Genomic DNA, 21,910 nt, shown 5'->3' on the forward strand with positions numbered 1-21,910 from the left:
ATATGTAAGAAGGCATGGATGAGTGAAACTGTGCCTTTAGAGTGGAAAAAGGCAGTGACTGTACCCCTGTACAAAAATAACGGTTCGCGAAGTGAGTGCAAGAATTATCGCGCCATAAGCCTACTGGGTGTGGTTGGGAAGGTATATGGAAGAATTATTATATAGAAAGTCAGAGAGAGATCAGAAGTCCTAGTGAGTGACGAACAGGGTGACTTTAGGAGTGGCAGAGGATGTGTGGATCAAGTATTTGCAGTATGACAGGCAGTGAAGAAGGCATGTGAAAAAGACTATAAGGTGTTTATGGCATTTATGGATCTGTAAAATGCATACGACAAAGTAGACAGAGGAGGATTGTGGAAGGCTTTGCGCATATACGATGTAGATGGTAAGCTGCTATGTCCCGTCAAGAGTTTTTATGTTGGTAGTGAGGCATGTGTAAGGGCAAATGGGCATCTAAGTGACTGGTTCATGATCAATGTAGGCGTGCGACAAGGTTGTGTGATGTCCCCATGGTTGTACAATATATATATGGATGGGGTGATGAGAGAAGTAAAAACATGGGTGATGGAGTGAGGGATGGCATTGGTAATGAATGGTGATGGATGGAATACCTTAAATTTGTTGTATACTGTTGATGCAGTACAACTTGCAAATACTGGACAAGAGCTTGGTAGACTAGTGCTGAGTTTTGTAGGTGTCTGTAAGTGTCATGCCTTGAGAGTAAATGTAGAAAAGAGTAAAGTGATGGTTACTGGAAGAGAAGGTGACTGGCTCCCAGTGCAATGTTACAGTGAATGGAGAGAGACTGGAATTAGTGAAAGAGTTCAAATACCTGGGTACAGTGATAGCAAAGAGAGGAATATGTGCAAAACAAGTGTAAAGTAGAGTGACAGAGGGAAGGAAACTAGCTGGTGCAATGAAGGCCTTGATAAAAAACAAAGGCTTGAGTGTTCCAGCTATGCAAGGCTTACATGAAGGAGTGTTAGTGCCAACTTTAACATACAGATGTGAGACTGTGGTGTGGCATGAAAGGAAAAGTCAAGAGTAAGGGCAGTGGAGATGGGACTGCTGAGAAACGTATGTGGAGTACAGAGTAAGGATAGGATACGAAACATTGTGATTCGTGAAAGATGTGGAGTGAGGAAGTCTATTGACACCAGAAGCAAAGAGAGTGTGCTGAGATGGTATGGTCAGGTGGAGAGAATGGATAACAACAGATTGGTGAAGAGGGTATATCTGAGTGAATTTGAAGGAGGGAGAAGGTAAGGTAGGCCAAGAAGGTGGGGGAATATGGTGGATGAGTGTGTGAGGAAGAGAGGTTTGGATGGCAAGGGCACTGACAAGAGATCGAGCTGGCTGGATGAATGTTGTGAGGAGAAGCGCATGATCAGGGATTTGGCACCCCTTTTAACATGACAGCATCTGGATTGACTCTATCGGATATGTTTATGTGAAACTACAGAAAATGGTGAATGTTTGTGGCCTACCCGATAGAGGCTGGATTCCGAGGACTTGAATGATGAGTGAATGGAAGTGTGGCCCATTGGACTGGGCAAATTTGGGCCGTCTGGAAAATTGCTAATCCTCATGTTAGGATGAAGTACGCTGGAGATAGTTCTGTCAAGGCCATCTCATCAGGGATCAAATTAAGAACAGCATTAGAGATTGATGATGAATGACTGACGAAGACAACGATGGTGGCGGTGACAATGGTTGTGATTAAAACAATGATAATGACGATGACACTGATAACAATAGATCAGATGTGACAGACAATATGTACAAGATGGCAGCTCACCTTGCTCTCCAGGCCAATCTTGAGGAATGACCCAATAATGATGAGGATATCGTTGATGCAGATAAGCACATACCACAGGTTGACAAACTCCATCCTCTCCTCAAAATTAAGATCCTTGTCATAGTGACGCTTGAAAAACATCACTGTTGCCTGAAAATTTATAAACTCAGCATCTTGGCAAAGGGACTGAAGGAACAATACTGTAGTATACACAAATAACTGTGTTATTCCCAGATATAATTTTCATTGTATTCATGTTACTGCCAGGTGATACTCTTCAGCTTACAGGAAATCTCTAGCAGTGATGAAGTTCGAAACCATTAAGCTACTTGACTCTGAATAGTCTCCTCAGAGACAAATTTATAAAACAGCCAAGTGTCAGCAAGAGCAAAACAAAAGAGGCAGTCAGCTGATTAAGCAGCTGTATAATTGACACCACATCATTTAACCCCAATATCTCAATGACAAAAATATAAAGTGTTTATACTTTTCAAGGCCTTGGACATGCATGCATGTGTATGCCTTTTTTCATCCACGGAAGAACAAATGATTTTCAATAAATGCACCACATTTTTCAAATGCTCTTTCAGTTTTCTAGTATCGTTAATGGTACTAAATATCACAGCCAAAGCAATTTATTTGTTTATTTATTTAATCATCATCATCATCCTGCCTCTTTTTCCCACCCACAGATGGGATGAGACAGGGTACATAAAGCATCAAAAATGAAAAAGCATGACATATGGAGAAATAATCAACAGTAGCCTATGAACAGTGAAACAGACTATACACTTATTCACCCAACACTGAAGCCAAAGAATCTTGACTCTGCTATACATGTGCTTCACATTACCCATCAAACTGAGTCTACCAGAAAACTATTAAAAACAATGTCATGGACTCTATACAGAATTAAACCATCTAGCTGGAACTCCTGTCAGCTCCACATCCTCAATTATTTCTAAGCCTCAGTTTCTCGCATACTCATTTACCATAACTGTTCACTTTCTTGGGCTACCTTATCTCCTCCCATCCTCAAACTCACTCACAACCTTTTCACCACCCTGTTTATACCTATTCTCTCCATACACCCATATCATCTAAGCACAAACTCTTCAACTCTATCATTCACAGACTTCCTTACTCCACTTCTTTCACAAATCACATTATTTCTGATTCTATTAACTCTCTGCACTCCACACACATTCCTCAATAACTACAGCTCTATTTCATGGCTTTAGTCTTGTGTCATGCACTGAAAATTTGTCCTGGTGACATCTCACATCATCTTTGAGCGGGAAAAAGAGGTCTGGATGATGATGATGACAATGAACAAGAAAAAATAAGGTAACAGTAAACCAAACAGGATAATGGAAGTTTTTTCTAACCCCAGTAAAATAAGAACTCCCTCTGGCAAAAACAAATTAAACATATAAATAAAAAGTCACCATACTAAAAGAATAAATGCAACGTAAAGGAAGCAGCAACACTAACCTTTTTAAGGATCTGAGCCCGATAGATGGCTCTGATGCACATGATGAAGGACACTAAGCAGATCAAAATGCTGGTCACATTGATCACTGTCCGCCACACCTGCAGATCATCATGATACATCAGTCAAATTATTCCGAGTTTTCCTTTTAACCTTGAGTGTCAAGTCAATTCTCCATCCATCCATCATCCAATCCTACGTTGCCCCATGAGGAGCATAGGAGCCCGGGGCTAAGCAAGTTAGTCCTGACATTTAAGATGAGTGACCAGCCTCACTCATCCCTGAGTGGCATTATATAAGCAATAAACCCAAACATCTCTTGGATATAAACCTTCACCAGCTTAATCCGACTGGAGCGCCGTAATTACACACTAAACCACCAGGCACCAAAATTTGGTTATATGGTTACCACCCAGCATAATAAATGGTTTCCTGGTGTACAGGAAATCATTTGGCTTGTCACTCAGTACAGAGTCACCCACAGGCAGAAGGAAGAGGAAAGAAAGAAGGAATGAAAGACAGAAGAGGGAGCATAAAGTCACCCAGAGGCAGAAGGATGAGGAAAGAATGAAGGAAAGAAAAACAGAAGAGGATGAAAGGAAAGAAGGATGAAGGAGGGGAAACAGTAGACACCTGAAAGCAGAACTACATCGAGTGAGCGGATGGTGAGCGCCCCCTCCTACCACATGTGTCATGTACTATTATGGTACAACTAGGAGGTTAAAAGGAAACCTGGAATAGTTTTGACTGTCATATGTACAATTGATGGTACTGTACTTGAAATTCCAGGCTTAACTGAACATAAACCCAGTGGACTGCATAATGACGATGCCCTCTTCCTACAGTGCACTTTCTTCTTTTCTAAAGACAGGGATGAAACTGAGAGACATTTGTAACAAGGCAGCAGTGCAGCTTGATTATACGGTGCTGTCACATGAACATGTCCCTCTCTAGCACCTTTTAACCCTCTAAATATTTAATTAATCATATCAGTCAAAATTATTTAATGGTTTCTTTCGACCCCCTCACTCCAGTCAATCAATCAATCATGTCCTATCAATCACTATTATTTCACGTTTCCTTCAACCTCCTGAATCTCATTTTTTTTTCCTTGCTATATTTTGATGCTGTTATCCAGCTTAGGCAGGAGCTACAGCTGTCAAGAGGTTAATTAAGGCTATATCTGACCCATTCACTGTGAAAAGCTTCTACTACCTGCACAAAATTATCTAACGCCAGCAGGAAAAAGTGAAAAAAGGCATCAACGAACTGAAGGAGTTAAATCCTTCACTATGATGGTACATTCTAGATTTTATTCTTGATAATCACATGATTTTTATTCATTTTAGGAGAGACTGCTTTGACTGGAGGGGTAAGATACAGCCTTCACTGACCTCATCACTAACAGCATACTCTCTTAAGCAGAATACAATTGTCTGCGGTGCATCATCATCATCACCATCTCCATGATCAGTATGTTTTTCCCCACCCTAGGATGAAGTTGGACATAGAGCTAAAAATAAAAATATGCCCAATGACTGAAGTGGTTAAGGAAACTCCACTGTGGGGTTGGGTTGGTTATGGCACAAGGCTAGTTTTCTACAGGCTGAAAAGTTAAACAATGCACCAAAACCTGCAGTTAACCCCTTCTAAACAGTTATTGGAAGCTGGTGTGTGTGTGTGTGTGTGTGTGTGTGTGTGTGTGTGTGTGTGTGTGTGTGTGTGTGTGTGTGTGTGTGTGTGTGTGAGAGAGAGAGAGAGAGAGAGAGAATATCTCTAAGGGCGAGTCCACAAGTGTGCTCGAACAAGTGCTGGCAACATGTATGCAACACAATAACGAACACGCTGCAAACATGCTGGGAGCAGCAGCGTCCAGATCATGTTGGCAACATCATGAAGAAGTCTCAGCTGCCTGGTATGGACACTCTTATCCCATCGTCTCTGCTGCCAGTGTTCAAAACTGCACTGAAACATGTTTGCATACACATGTCCAAATACTGCTGCATACATGTACTCAAACATGCTGCCAACCATGCTGTCAATGTATGTTTGAGGGCACGTCTGGATGTGCACTTAGGCAACGTCCACACCAAAAACTTGCTGGTCAGACAGGATTTCTGCAGCACTTCCATGCATTAATAGTTTCTGCCTGCACTTGACTGCATTCAGAGGGACCAGGTATGGACTACAGTAATGAAAGACTCCTGCCCACACCTGCCTGACCCAACAAGTACATGATACGGATGCAGCCTGAGAAGAGGACAAGCTAAAGATATAATATGATTCACAAAATAGAAGAGTTTGCTTAGATGTATGGTTTTATGGAGAATGATGGTAAATAAGGTGGTAAGACGGGTATAAGAGCTGGAGTTTAAAGGTGGGAAGGAAGTGTGGAAGGCCAAAAAGAAGATGGTAGATGAATATAAACAATGCATTTGAAAAAGCAAGGTATGGAAGTTGATGAAATGAAGTAACTGACAAAAGATCCAGTTGGATGGATGAACTGTGTAAGGAAGGGTACATAACAAGGGCTTGGCATCCCTTTTATACCATGACATTTGGTGGACTGAATGTAGATGGTATGTGGATATAAAGCAGATTTATGGGAAAAAAAAAAAAAAAAAAAAAAAAAAAGCACTGATGGATATGTCTTTAAGGTGGAGCCTGAATCTGAGAGGCTTGAATGATAAGTGAATGTGTGTCTGACACATTTAATTGAACATGCTGTCGACAGCTATCTCTCTACCATGTTGTATCTTTCTTACTAAGCCCTACTTTACTCTAACTTTTCATTATCACCATCCTCATGTCCTTTTCACATCCAAAAATAAGGTGAAGCAGAATCCAGAATGCAGGGACAGAAAACAAAATGGGGGGAAAACTATTGATTGCATTCACCATGAAATGGGCCAGACACCCATTCACTACAATAACTATTCATGCCCTGGAATCTTGGCTCTAAAGAATCTTATCCAGCTAATTTATGGTACTCTGACACTAAAACAACAGGCTGAACAGTGATCATGAGCAAGGCAGACAGCCTACATTTCAACCAGAAAGATTCCTATAAAATAGCTTATCATGGTAAAGCTACAGAAGCATAGTCTTACAGTTATGGTACCTCTAATGAGCTTTCAAGGGATGGTACCACTCACCGACCAAAATACTATACAATTTTCATTTCAACTGCCCTAAAACTGTCTTCTCTCCATCTTAACTGCAGAGCTGTAACAACAGATTAACAGCAGAATGTGCTGCTAGTCACAAAATAGTGCTACAGAAAGAACGCAGAGCCACATAATTCTTTGTCTGCCACTGTTTTTTTTTAAATGCAAGGAAGAAGGAACTGCATGCCAGGTGCCTGCAAACCATTCCTTCCAAGAAAAAAACAAAAATAATACAAAGGAGCCAAATTCAAGGGCCGTTCCTTTCGAGATGCCTGGACACATGCATTTGAAAGAGTGGAGATCATATGTAAACTATGCTGCAAGAGGACAAAAATTTTGGCAGGTTAAGGTGAAAAGAACTAGAGTGATCATGAGGTGCAGTGATCCAGAATACTTATCATCATCACTGCCCGGTCTCAAACCATCCCATATAAACAGGAGCATAGAGACATGGGGCTAGGTTGTTTAGGCAAAGGTGACCAGTCTCACTTGCCTGAAAGGCATTACATTAACAAAAACCTCAATCTCAATCACCCCTGAGGAAACCTTTACAGGCTTCATCCAGTTGGAGCACTGTAACCCACTGGTCCACATGAAAATTTATGAATGGGAAAAAGAAAATAGTAGACCAACCTTGAGTGTCTTTGCCTCAGAGGCCAGTTTTACGGAACCATCACACTCCAACACCCTGGCCCCGATGTCCAAATTTACCAACATCTGCCCATCGTGGTCATGGTTGTTGAACACCAACTATGGGAGCAGAAAGTTGTGATTATTGATCAACTACATACAGGGAACTGCAATTACACTTACACACACCAATTCGCAATGTTAATATGGCTTATCTCCTATTTAAAGGTCAACCTAACAAATCATCTCCCACAATTAAGTCCATTACACATTAACATCAAAAATAATCAAGACAATGTAGGGACATAAGTTTCCTACACTAACAAATTCCTTATAAACTTCTGGAAACAAACAGATTGTACTGTCATATCATTTACAAAAGTTCCAATATACTTGCATGTATCAGCCTAGGTCACCTAATAGCGGCTCTCCACGTTGCTTGACCTCTGGCCCCCTCCCAACTTAGTCCTTTATCTCTGGGGTCACACTATGACCTTATCCCAGGCCTTTTTCAGTCTGCCTCTTGCAACCCTACCTGACATTCATACTTCTCACCTTCCACACCCAATTATCATCCTCTATCCTCTCAACATGCCCAAACCATACCAATCTATTACTCCTCATCATGACACCAATACATTTCAGTCCCATATCTCCTCTCAACTCTTCAATTGTAATCCTAGCACCCCCAGGCCTCCCATTCAAGGATGCACTACACATCCATCTAATCATTGCCATTTCTGTATCTGTAACAAAATAACTGCTATGGCAAGTATGTTAGCATTACCACTACAGTTTATCTTGCTACTAACACCTATGATGTATACAGGACTGCTATGCCCCAGGAAATTATGTATCTGGTCTATGATCAGAGCTGAAGACAGACACACAGACATGCAGTCTTGCATGCACACACACACACACACACACACACACACACACACACTATACCCACATTATAATCACCTTGTTAGTTAGCCTGTAGCATTCGGGTGTCTCAAAGGGCAGGTTCACCCTCAGTTTGATGGTGCGCAGCTCAAAGTCAAACTCGGTGTTCAGGAGGAGGTCAAAGTCAAAGGTGTAGTTGTGTTTCTCCTCCATGTATCTTTCCGTCGACCAGTTTGTTGTATTCACATCTGACAGTGCAATTGAGTAGCAATCTGTGGAATAGTAAATTTGATTTTGGTTTTGTTCCTTAAGTCTATGAATAAACAGCTGCAATTTTAGCTTAATTTTTCCTAACTCAGATTATTTTATTCAATTTGGAACACACATTTTAAAATGAATGAACATATACTCTGGAACTGTCTTCCTTTGTCTGAATTCCCTACTTCCTATGATTTCCAGTCTTTCAAACGCACTGTGTCCTGGCATCTTGAAATGAACAGATCTTGAATTTGGCCGTCTGTCGTATTGCTTTCATTTTTTCTGTGAAGGAACGTTATGCAAGTTCCTGGCCTTTGGTTCCTTCTTCCTTGCAAAAATTATATATATATATATATATATATATATATATATATATATATATACTGTATATATATATACACAGTAGGTACGCACAGTGCGCGAGTTTATGGGCAACAGAGGAGGTCGCTTACTAGGAATTCACATACTGTGAATACATAAATTTACGGGAAATTTTACATAAAGGCAGCACCCCCCTTCATCGGTAACCCTTGAGACTCCTTTCAGACCTAAGTATTGTACTGTACAGGGAATCTATCTACAACATATTACCTATGATAAAGTAAACCAAGATGATTATGGCTTTACTAAATCAACAAGGATAGGGCTTAACTAACCAACATGAATATGGCTGCTCACCTTAACCCTTGAGGACAACAGGCTTGATGATGTAAGAAGGGGATCTGAGGCAGGGTGAGGCACCTTGTGTGCACCTCCTGCACCACCTGCCACACCACCCAACACACCACCTTCCTTACGACTCTCATCACCAGCACTTTCACACTTTCACTGGCTAATGCACTCACTTCACTCATAAACCCTTCAAAGTCTATTTCTGACACCTCAGACATCGCATCATCCTCTTGATCCTCCCCAGGAAATGGCTCTTCTGATGTTGAGGGGAGTAATTCCTCACTTTCTTGAGGCCGCAGGTAATGGGTGATGAGGGTTTGTCTCCTTCTGTTAACCTCCTGGATGTGCCTGTCTGTGTAATAGCGGAAGGTTCTGTCCAGTGAAGTCATCACTTCTTCCACTCGCAACTGACAGTGTTCGATGTCCTTGAATTCTTCCTTGAATTTATCTAGGGCAAACAGTACCCAGCTGATCTCCATCATCAACAAGTCTGCACTCTCCATCACTGGTGGTGCTGGCTGTTCTGCTGCGGTCCCCTGCTCTCAGCCCCAGGTTAGGGCCACTCTTTGCTGCTGTCTCACCTATTACGAGTTCAATTTGTGTACTATTAAAATAATACACTAAAATTCGATAAAAAATAGGTCCTCGCGTACAATGAGATTCGCGTACTGTGAGCTCGCGTATTATGCATACCTACTGTATTACTGGAACTTTTGGGTAGCAACTCGTATATCCAACACCCCCTCCCTTTTAACCCCCATGTCTTATATTCTATAACTGCTACCACCAAACAATTTTCTACAGCTTTAAAGAAATATGTCCTAGAATGAAAAAACTTAACTTGCAAATTGAAATATATCACTGGATTCAAGGAGCAATTCACTTGGAATGCAAGGAACACAAGGGCAATAGTTCTTCTCCCCCCAAGCTCAATGGATAAGATTTGTGATTACCACCCAAGTATAAAATATTTTCCTGACATACAAAAATGCATGTCACTCATTGTATGGTTAGCACTACATTAAGTCAGAAGATGGAAGGTGCTTCCACCAAGAAATACTGCTTAAATTGTCTCTCCTTGATACATTCAATCAACTCATGAATCCATTCATCCAATCCCTTACAGTACTCACCCACTATAAGTACTGAGGTCCAGGGTTAGACTAAGTAGTCCAGACATTTGGGGCAATAGTAAGTAGTAACTCAGCCTTGAAAATATTAAATGAACAATTTATCCCAACCATACCTTGGATTTAGACCTGTACAGGTCCACACAAGTGCTCGTGGGCCCTTCGCACTTGCTCCTGCGGAGGGCTCTTGCGTTTATGTGCTGGATTTTTTGCAGCTAACCAACTGATCGTGTTATTTGCAGCTTCGGGAATGGACCCCAAGTTGTCTGAAGGCAAGTCCGAAATACAAACACAGACACGCGGCTACCGCTATAATATATTTTAGTTGTACCAATGGGCAAAAAATTCTACGGAGATCCTATGCCGGGCACCGGAAGCAGCTTTATTTTGGTCAAAATGTGATCGCTCATTAAATATAGTTAAAGTTTTTCAATCATGATGGGACCAAGATTTTACACATCAGCGAACTTTTTGCGATTTTTGTGTCAATTTTGGTGTGATTTGAATGTGTAGTTTTGGCTGCCCAAAATATACACACACACACGGCTACTGCTATGGTATATTAGAAAAAACAAAACAAAATGAAAGACAATGCAAGCATGTTGGGGCCTTTAAAACCGTGGGCCACAAATGACTGCAGTGCCTTAATTCACTAGGCCATCAGGTGTCTCAAATGGTTTCCTGCATCATAGGAAATTAGACTTGTCACTCAGTGTAGAGCCTAGGCTGCAATACACTGAGTGAATGGGTTCTGGACATCCCCACCTTCTCACTTTCACTCAAGGAAGCAATATATAAATAAAATAAATGACCTGTGACATACTGTTAATGATGCTGTCGTTGAGGATATATGACCCATTACTGAAGACAGCTCCACTGGCATACTGCGACGTGCACACTTTTGGATCAACTATACTTGCATTTTGGCGCTCGAATAGCAGTGTGCCAATGGCCTCATCCTCGATGCTGACAAGCTGTTGCATAAACATTAATGTACTACTACCACAGACTTACACCATTATAACAGCACAGAAGACAACAATCACTCAATGTATTATTTTCATTAAAGACTTAAACAACTACACCATCATTCTTTGAGAAAACAATTATTGCACAATTAAACATCCGTGGCCTGGTGGTATGAGGTATCAGGTTGGAGATGGCTAGGCATTAACATGGGTCTTTCTATGCACAAGGCAGTAACAGAGGATTAGCCGTATATCACTGGTAGGTACAATACAGTACATTACTGTATTATAATGGTAACAACCAATTTCATTTTTATCCCATTTGAGGTGTAGGGGTTCCATGCTTGGCTTACAAAGTCCAGTACACATAAGGGCAGATGACCAGCATAATTTCTCAGTGGCATTACATGATCTAAAATTTTTTCATTCATTCATTCATTTATTGCCTGACGCCATGTATCCCAAACGGGGTGGCCAAGGGCTTAGAGTTAATTGTTTTACAGGGAGGGGCACTAATCCTCCACCAACCCCACCTGACACGTAGGGATGCCAACAGCATCTGGTGTTCCCAGGCGGTCACCCATCCAAGTACTAACCAGACCCAACGTTGCTTAACTTCGCTGATCGGACGGGAAGCGGTAAATTCTCCCTTTAATTCTTAGGTACCATACTAAATCTAAGCAAGGCTTTCACTTCAGCCACAGCATTCCGATCACTGGATGACCAGGTTCTATTTACAGTATATTGTTTTTGACTAGTTATTAGCTGATGAAACAAAGATAGCAGTAACAGACACACTCATATCCCTTGAAAGTGTAGGGTACTGAGACTAGTCTACTGAATCAACATCATCATCATCATCATCATCATCGTCATCATCATACTGTACTAGGCTACTGATGTCCAGGAAGTTACAATAAGAACATCCAGGGAAAAAAAAAAAACAGTAAAAGAAAAATCAGATTAGTAATTCTAAATAATATTGTTCTGCTGTTTGTTCTGACCACATTATAGATTCCAGATCAGATCTAAAACTACTACTTCAGGTATTAATGAGTAATCCTTCTACAGTTAACAATGCCAACACAGCAGCAGGATGGATGCGTGAGTCTGGTGTGTGCTGTCCCAATTAATATTTCAAACTTTTTATTAGATCATTAACTGGCAACATAAAAAAAGTACCACACACATTTTTTTTAGTGATTTTCTAACAACAGCTAACAATACAGTATTTTTCTATTACAGGTATATCTGAAAGTACTATACAGTAAATTTAACAAAAAATATAAACTCACAGAAGTAATGGCATTATCAAGATAATCAAAGAATTCACTTTTTTTGTAGACAGCCAGTGGACCAGCCGATGGAGGGTAAACTTGTATTTCCCTGGTTGTGTCCCAGCCTTTGATGAAGATGTGGGAGAAGGAGATTTTGGTGTCCCACAAGAAACTTACGTGATTGAAGCGTTGTTGGGCAAAGAGGCACAACTGAAAAGATAAATTTACAACAAATCAGTTCAGTCAGCAATGTCAGTGTCTACTCTAATTTTCTTTTGTACTCCAACCACTTCATGCTTTATAATGTATGTTTTTTGTTACATCTAATGACTGGTTACTGATCATTTATTTTATGAAGCAATCAGCACTGGAGGGATGCCTTCCAATGGTGACGCCAAGATCATAAAAAAATCCTTCAGCTCCCTCCCTATCCCCAGAAAGGAAGGCCATCAACTGCAGAGGAGCAGTATCAGCCTGCAGTCCACCAGCTTCATGTCCTGATAAGACTAGGACCAAAACATAACAACATTAATCTCTAAAAGTTTCAGCACTTCTCGCATCCACAAACTGTCATCCCTACAATACACGAACTAACTACAGTGTCCCCAGGTATTCTGAGACACATTTACCAAGGCTGCAGTGATATCAAGCAATCTAACTAGTATGGTTGGTAATAATCCGGTTCATAGTGAGAGGGTTTGCATTTGTACTACAGTCTATGAAAGAGTGGGTGGTTGCTAATTACTGTTTTGCTGTCAATTAAACTTTATTAGGGGAATTTGTTAACCATATCACTACCAAACACACTGGGCAGGTTGCCAGATGCTGCTACAGTCTTGGTAAATGTGTATCTAAATATCTGAAGTCCAGTGTACCTCCAGGTCACGGAAGCACAATATACTGTCTATGTTAATTACAATATACACACCTGTGCTGTGACCACAATTATTTTAAATATCTGAAGGAGCAGCTTCCATGGAAACCTCCGCCGGGCGTGCCATTTCTCTACTGGGTTCATGAAGAAGAACCTGCAGGGTGAAGAATACTTTATAAACAGCATTTTAACTCGACAAGGCAAATAACATACAATGTCAACATACAATATACAGTCGAAGACCAGGAAACATGCTGGGGCAGTGGTGCTAGGGAACTTTATGGGCCCCTGATCTTTCAGCAATAATGGCAGGGTAACTCCCCCCAACATAAATATCTGCCCCCTCTCTCATATATCTTTCCATTCCATCTCATCCTCAGCCTCCTTCTCCCACTCTACCTCACTCACATACACTCTTCTAGGCAGTCTCTCATTCTCCATCCTCTCTACACAGTCAATCCATCTCAAAGCACAGTATTTCTCCAAATACTTTCAATCACATCCATATCAACAGATGTTTTGACACATGAAAGAAATATGGTGGAATGGGGTTAAACAGCAGGCACTGTTTATCACAATGAAAAGGTGAAAATAAAGACCTATTTAACTTGGATTTAAAAAAGACTATGCTCCTGGGGCACACTAATGGTAATTTTGGAGGCCAAGGAAATGATCCTGCACTGCTAAGAATAAAACCCTACTCTGTGAAGATTATAATGCTTCAGTAATGCTCGAACAGTGAGGTTTTATAACTGGCAAAGACAACCTGTCCTGCTGCCTTTTGCAGCGATGAAAGTACAGGTACAAAGAAGTGAAACACGTGAAAGAATTTAACAAAATTTGGTGCTCAATTTTCTGTAAGAAATGTTTTTGTACACTAAAAATTCATTGTCATTATTTGTGGATCAGTTTTAATTCTGCTGGTGTTATCTATGCAAGCTATACAGCTGGTCCTCACTATATGCCAGGACTGTATTCAAATAAGTACACATGTGAAGAGAATGGAAAATGAGAGAATGATCAGGAGAATGTATGTCAGCATGATGGAGGGGAAGAATGAGGATGAAATGGAAGGAGCAGATGGAGAGGTTTAAGAGTAAGGGTAGCCTGATGGCAGAGAATAAAGTGATATGGAGGCAATTAGTTTGCTGCCAACCCCTCTCGGATTAAGGCATCTGGCTACAGATGGACAACTCTCCACAGAACTAGCACTATAAATCTGAGAGCTAACAAATCTGCTAATCAGGTAATGAAAATCTGACAGGCACTTTTTATGTACGAGCAGTTGCTGTACTAGCTGTGCAGAAAACAATGTGACATTCTGGAACACATACGTAGATACGAATCCTTCCTTCTAAACTGAGCTTACTTGAGTCCGCTGTAGGAGAGGGACACCTTCACATGTTGCTATCATTATAACTGAATGACTACCAAGTTCACATTTCAGATGAATCTGAACCTACTACTACTACTACTACTGCTGTTATTCCTACTACTACTACTACTACTATTAATTCTACTTCCACAACTACTACTTACTTGAGTCTGCGCCTCATCCTGTTTGGCGTGATCTCTGAGGTATATACCCCAGTTGTATTGGTGGTGGTGGAGGACTCGTCGAGATGTGGCAGCTGAGTGGCCACACTAGAGATAGACCCATACCTCGTGGTGCCATTGCTCTGAGCCGATGTCACCTTTATTTGGGGCGGAGGCGGCGGCTGGTTCAGTGCCTCTGCCATCCTCTCCAGCTCTGTCAAACAATTAAAAAAAAAAAAATACTGGTAAATATAATTACAGTACAATACAATAATAACTGAGGCGTCTGGCAATAGATAGATAGATAGACAATAATAATAAACAAGTGAATGAAGTATCGCCATGCAATACAAAGTCCCCTACTGGATGACAACCATACATATGTACAGTGTATACAATGTGGGTATGATAGCAGTGTACTGTACTGTGAACACAATATGGGTATGTAAAGACCTTGACCTTGAGGGTAGATGGCTGGTTGATGCGTGTGACACACAGTCATGGTATGGGGAAAAATTTTGCAGAGTTTTATCAAAATCTGCCCAAGCATGTGGAAGTTACAGAGCGGACACGAAACTGCGGACAGACTGAGGAACTGACAGAACCGTGCACATCTATAATAAATTATTAAGTAAACTGTTGATAAAAATGGTAAACAAAGCAGCCACAGCAATCTCAAACCATCAAAAAATGATATACCATAGTAGTAGTGGTGGTGGTGGCTGTAACCTCAGGCTCATCTGAACATGAACCCAGTGGATTGTAAGTTGATGCAGAAAAAAAAAAAAAAAAAAAAGAATCATGCATCAGTAATGTCACCTGAGTATGGTCAAAGCACTAAGACAAAAACTCAGAGAAGTATAGAACATGGGAAAAAAAAAAAAAAAAAAAATGACCCACTGCATACTGTAGGCTATGCACAATGTTTCCAGGTTTAAGGTGTTTGGCAATAGATAGATAGTTTCCAGGTTTGTAGTGCAACTGGGTGATGAGGGATAAGGGTGGAGGACAACACGACTGTACATTTGGGTTGGTTAGGCTCAGTACAGTAACTTGAAGACAAATAATCTGCAAAGGAAATGTAAAAATAAAGTATTAGAAATGAAGTGGTTAGGATTATGGCAGCCATAATTATACATGTGCACTCAAGGATTACGATTATGGTACTTACAGAGCTTTTATACACACAGTATATTGAACGCTGGAGTTGTTAGGTTAGGTTAGGTTAATACCACTACAATTTAGATTATCTATCTATCTATCTATCTATAGCCCGACGCCCTAATCCCGCAAAGGGTGGCCGCAGACAAAACGCCTCCAAGTCACTCTGTCACCCACCATTAGACTACCCTCCCCCCAACTCACCCCCCCCTCCCTCATATACCTCTCAACTCCATCCCTCCACCTCATCCTCGGTCTACCCCTCCCTCTCCCTCCCTCCACCTCACCTACATACACCCTCTTAGTCAGTCTTTCATTCTCCATTCTCTCCACATGTCCAAACCACCTCAGTGTATTTCTCCTAATCTTTTCAACCACATCCACATCTAGATTTAGATTAAACCACCACAATTTAGCAGTTATGTTTGGTGGTTTGGTTAGGTAAGGTTATGGCTGCCATAATTGTAGTCTGTGAGTGTATAATTGCAGCTGCCGTAATCCTAACCACAGCCTATTAGAAAATCAAATAAAGATCTGATTCCATTACAGCCTGGTGATGTGGTATGTGCAGCCTGTGACTGGAGAGAGGGCTTGGAGGAAAGGAAAGTTTGAAAAACAAGTAACTCCATGATCATATACAGCCATGGTGGATGGGGATGAATATACAAGAAATAGAAAATTCCTGCAGAAGACCACCAAGATAATAAGGTGTGGGGAGGATATCACAGAAAATAAAGGTGATGAAGGAGTTCACAGCTCCTAAGAGACCAAGCCCAACAGCATGAGAAGGAATTAGAGGTGAGAGCAAAACAACTGTGCAGAGATGCTGAGGATCAAGAAACTGAAATGCGGACAAGAAGAGGTCGAGTGGTCAGAAGACCCATCACACTTAATGACTGTTACTGAAAACTAATACAGGTATATCATAATGGCAGAGTAGGATTTAGCTGAATCATGCAGGTTAACTTGAGTATATACTGTATTATTCTTTGTTCCATTTTATATTTTTAAATGATCTAGTCAGCAAAAATTACTTTCAGCTTTAAAGTTCATGAGTATTTACAATGCTTGTCACACAGCTACTACAGTATAGTCATGGTGCACGACTCTGAGGCTGTCATTATTGAACCCTGGCAACCTCTCATTCTAAAGTGCGTCCCATTTCGTGTATAACATAAGATGCAAGTGATTTATGTATAATATGTTCGTGTATAATATTATTTGAGTATAATATATTCATGCATAATAATATGATTCGTGTATAATATGATATGAAATTGGACGCATTTTTGAATGGTAGGTTGCCAGGGTAGGATAATGATAACCTCAAGAGTCATGCGGTGCAACTACAGCATACCCGGTATTCATAATTTTTTTAAGACAGGGAGATGCAACAGTATTAGAAAATACTGTTATTGTGGCAGTCATTTAGAAGAATATTTAGCTTTGCATATATTGCCCTAACAGTGATCTAGTAAAGGACTTGAAATTCAAAAATTTAAATTCACCCAGTACGGTACACTGGCATCTGGCAATAGATCGATAGAAAGACATACTGAGGTTAGCTTAGACACACATCCATCTCATGTGTTGGCTACTAAATCTTGTTAATTATACAAGGATCACTCATCAATACACCTCTGCTTAACCCATTAACTGCTCTATACAGCTTGGGATGTTCTGAGTGCGACAGCTCAATACAGCCCTGACTGTCCAGGTGAATTTCGAATATAGTGCCTTGGTGACCAAGGCTGACCGATGCAAGCATGTTTTAACCTTCAAAATCAAAACTGAAACCGAAAACCATACATTCCAATAGGGAATCAGACACTTCGATGTTCATCCATGGCTTTACCAAGGTATATATTGAGCTAATATTAAGCAACGTTGGGTCTGGTTAGTACTTGGATGGGTGACCGCCTGGGAACACCAGATGCTGTTGGCATCCCTACGTGTCAAGTGGGGTTGGTGGAGGATTAGTGCCCCTCCCTGTAGAACAATTAACTCTGAGCCCTTGACCACCCCATTTGGGATACATGGCGTCTGGCAGTGAATGAATGAATGAAAAATTTTGTTACTATATACAGTACTTTGGCATGTGTTCTCTCAATTCCCAAAACAAAATTTGGCCTTTGGGAAATTTCATTTTTACCCCTATGTCTGCGCATCATGGACACCTCCAAAAAACCGCCGTGCACAGTTAACAGGTTAAAGAAGCTTTCGAATTTATTCAAGCCTATATTATGACCAGTGTCCACAATGTTACAGGAAATAAGGGTAAAAATTAAAATAATCACAACAAATAACAACAAACATATGGTACAGCAAAAATATTCAAAACAAATACAGTAACACAAAACAAAGGGCAGTCAAACTTTACTCGTATACCTCATGCAATTTTTAACTTTCGTTAATATTTTCTAGTAGATTCGGTCATTCTAAGAATCTTTTCTTCTATGACATTTCTCTTGGAAACTGATAATAAACGAGTTACACGTGACTTATTTAAAGCCAATCACAGACGAACACGCTTTGCATCAGCCAATGAAATTCATCCTCAACAAAGACGAGGATACTGAGTAAGGTAAGCTTCTAGGTTAGGTAAGGTAATTTTGATAGGTTAGGTAAGGTAATTTTGATAGGTTAGGTAAGGTAATTTTGATAGGTTAGGTAAGGTAATTTTGATAGGTTAGGTAAGGTAATTTTCATAGGTTAGGTAAGGTTAGGATAGGTAATTTTGATAGGTCAGGCTAGATAATTTTGATACCGGTCAGTTAGGTTAGATAATTTTGATAGGTTAGGATAGGTAATTTTGATAGGTTAGGTTAGGTTAGGTTAGGATAGGTAATTTTTATGTTAGGTTAGGTTAGGATAGGTAATTTTGATAGGTTAGGTTAGGTTAATTTCCTTTAGCTATAAAAATAGGACGTTTCACGTGGTAACAGGCATCAAACCTGTGTGTTTTCTGTTTCTCGTTTATTATCAATTTCCATGAGAAATGTCACAGAAGAAAAGATTCTTAGAATGACTGGATCTACTAGAAAATGTTAACAAGTCAAAATCCCACGAGGTATATGTGTAAAAATTGACCCAAATGGCTAACAAAACGACTGACTGTAAGAAAGCACAAAGAGCCCTTGGTAGGCAGTAAAGGGCAATCACTGTACACAATATACACAAAGGAAATGGAGACACTTCAAGCTAATCAAGAGTGTGTGCAGCTCATAACTGTTAGTGTGAGGGAGGAAGTGTGTGTGCCCATGCCAATACTACAGCAAGCTAAACAAACCATCATCACTTTCATTGACCCCAGACCAGGAGCCCGTCCGTCCGCGAGGCTTGGTACTCGGTCTTTGGCTCACCACAACCCTGCTCGTCATAGCTGCCTCTTCCTCAGCACTAGGCCTATCCAGTTCAGCCTGCCTTTCCTCAACACTACTCGGCTTGATACGCCCCCCCTCCCCGTGATATGGAGGCTCAGAAGGGGTGCTGAGCTCAGAGTCTGTTGCTGCCTGTGATATGCCACAATCGGGCTCGGATTTACCTCCTTCTACTCTCTCATCTCGGGAATTTCGACGTATGTGACACTGGCCGTGGTTTGCTGGGTTCATATCTCTACACCTGTGCACTCTATACTAGCAAGAACTCCGCCTACAGCGTCCCCAGAGCAGAGAACAAACACGTATGAATCACACTCGCAGGAAAACGATGGCTCGCCTCTTTGTTGTTGTATCCTACCAATCAGCTGACATGTGACGTAACAGCCATGGCGCTGAATTTAAAGTCATCCATTACATAGATTCACTAATATAAGTTAATTTACACACACACACACACACACACACGCACACACACACACAGTCACACACACACACAGCCACGCTTACAAAGGCATTTCGTATCTCCGTAATCTAAGATAAGCTTGGAATCGCATTTGAATACTAATCTCAAGTGGGTGACAAACAAACGTTTATGATGTGCTTTTTATCATATTTATGTATACTGTTTATGGTGCAAAGGTACTAATGTTTACAATGTGATGTTTATGTGGTGGTGTTTATCTTATTTATGGTGTACTAGTGTGTTTTTGGTGCACTGATACTAATGTTCATGATGCAGTAGTGTTATTATGGCGTAGTAGTAATAGTGCTAAGGGAAATTTGGCTTTATAGAAAGCACTGAGTGATAGAATTAGACACGAGAATGGAAAGTATGTATCTATTGAGAGAGAGAGAGAGAGAGAGAGAGAGAGAGAGAGAGAGAGAGAGAGAGAGAGAGAGAATAATGATGATGATGATGATGATGATGATGATGATAATAATAATAATAATAATAGTAATATTAATAAAAAGCATTCGGGGGCCGAACGCTAATTGCCCGCCAAAACATGTTGCTGGGTAAGGTATAAGGTACCTACAAACCAAATTTGAAGAAAATTAAGAACACCACGGAATTCAGATTGAAACTGTGTTTCACAAAAAGCCAATCAATCTATCTATATTAGAATGATCCGTTTCTGTACTATAATGATCGACTTTCTGTATGTTTGTTGGTATGTCCATTCATTACCGTAACAGCAAAAACGGCGCATTGTAGGGCAATTTTTGTCAGAGTAAGGTACCGCTAAAATGCTCTAACTTGAACAAAACAATTTTCAGTCCAATCGGTCCACTGGTTCCCGTCATGATATTTCTGGCCTTTTGACATCGAGCGGCTTCGGCGGCCTCTAGGCGGATCACTTTCTTTGAGGGCATTGAAGTTATCGTAACGGCCCTTTTTGACATCGAGCGGAACGGCGGCCTTTAATCGAATCCATATAAAAAAAAAAAAAAAAATGGCAGCTGGCATCTGGTCATCTTTGATCAAATCCTCACCAAAAGTAATGGACTTGCACACCCTTATAGCTGCTATTTCCTGAGGGTTTGGTGATAAATCGTTCAAAACTTTTCGAGATATTTTGGCAAAACACACACACACACACACACACACACACACACACACACCCCGCTCGCTGGTGCAGTGGTAACGTTCTCGCCTGCCAACTGGTGGACGGGAGTTCGCGCCTCGCTCAGGTTGCGAAAAGTTTCACTGACGAAGTGGGTGGTTACTGTCCCCCTGGAGCAAGGGGACGGGTGTGTGCGTGTGTGAAGGTCACAGCCTTGCCCTTAGATCGGACTATATGAGCTCTCAGCTCCCTTCCGGGAGGGTAAAAAGCTGACGATCACGACCATCAAGTGATCCTGACCGACCCGGTGAATTACGCTAACTATATCGCCTTACCATTTTAGCGGGCAACGAGAATAGTAATAATAATGATAATAACAATGATGATAATAATAATAATAATAATAATAATAACATTCTTGAATCCACTCAAGGAGGTTTGTATGGCACAACACAAAGAACTTCCTTCCCTTTGTGTTGACATTTGACATCCGGCGGGGAACTCAACTTCCCTCCGTACAATAGCGGCTTTCTTGCATCTTTCTTACTACTTCCAGACGATTTCATTCAGCGGGAGAGAGATTAACAAGAGAGATTAAGGACGAATCTATCTTTTTCGTTACCTCCAGACGATTATATTCAGTGAGAAATATAAGCAGCAAAAGATCAAGGACGTATTTATCTCATTTTCTCTCCAGACGATTTTATTCAGCAAGAAATATTAGCAGCAAAAGATTAAGGACGAATTTATATGTTTTGCTACCTCCAGACGATTTTATCCAGCTGAGAGAAATAGCAGAATCGAAAGGCTATGCATTTATTTATATTCTCAGTAAAATGATGTTTATTATCTCACTGTTCGTAATTTCAGACGATTTTATTCAGCTGTGAGAAATAACAGAAGCAAAAGGCTACCTACGCATTTATTCTCAGCACAATGACGATTTTTCTCATCTCAGTCTTGATAACTCCAGACGATTTTGTTCAGCCAATAGAAATCCTAAGTCAAAGGGTTTACTATTTTATTTTGAGGACATTTTTTACTCGTATGACTTCCAGACGATTTTATCCATCTGCGAAAATGAAACTCAAAAGTACATCTCATTATAGTTACT

At 40.7% G+C, this 21,910-nt stretch overlaps 1 protein-coding gene across 1 annotated transcript in view; it reads right to left on the reverse strand.

The window, feature by feature from the left end:
- LOC145409113 (mucolipin-3-like) overlaps positions 1 to 19,462 on the reverse strand; it is a 33,182-nt gene extending 13,720 nt beyond the window's left edge. The window contains exons 1-9 of the mRNA XM_080279653.1: positions 19,141 to 19,462; positions 14,694 to 14,904; positions 13,209 to 13,308; positions 12,299 to 12,490; positions 10,859 to 11,009; positions 8,054 to 8,247; positions 7,091 to 7,207; positions 3,293 to 3,391; positions 1,799 to 1,948 (exon numbers count right to left, since the gene is read on the reverse strand). Coding sequence (XP_080135779.1) covers positions 1,799 to 1,948; positions 3,293 to 3,391; positions 7,091 to 7,207; positions 8,054 to 8,247; positions 10,859 to 11,009; positions 12,299 to 12,490; positions 13,209 to 13,308; positions 14,694 to 14,904; positions 19,141 to 19,462 — 1,536 coding nt within the window. The remainder of the gene's footprint in view (positions 1 to 1,798; positions 1,949 to 3,292; positions 3,392 to 7,090; positions 7,208 to 8,053; positions 8,248 to 10,858; positions 11,010 to 12,298; positions 12,491 to 13,208; positions 13,309 to 14,693; positions 14,905 to 19,140) is intronic.
- Positions 19,463 to 21,910: the final 2,448 nt, after the last annotated feature.

Source organism: Coenobita brevimanus, chromosome 79, assembly GCF_032717465.1.
Source record: "Coenobita brevimanus isolate Jiangsu-jjx chromosome 79, ASM3271746v2, whole genome shotgun sequence".
NCBI classification, from domain to species: domain Eukaryota; kingdom Metazoa; phylum Arthropoda; class Malacostraca; order Decapoda; family Coenobitidae; genus Coenobita; species Coenobita brevimanus.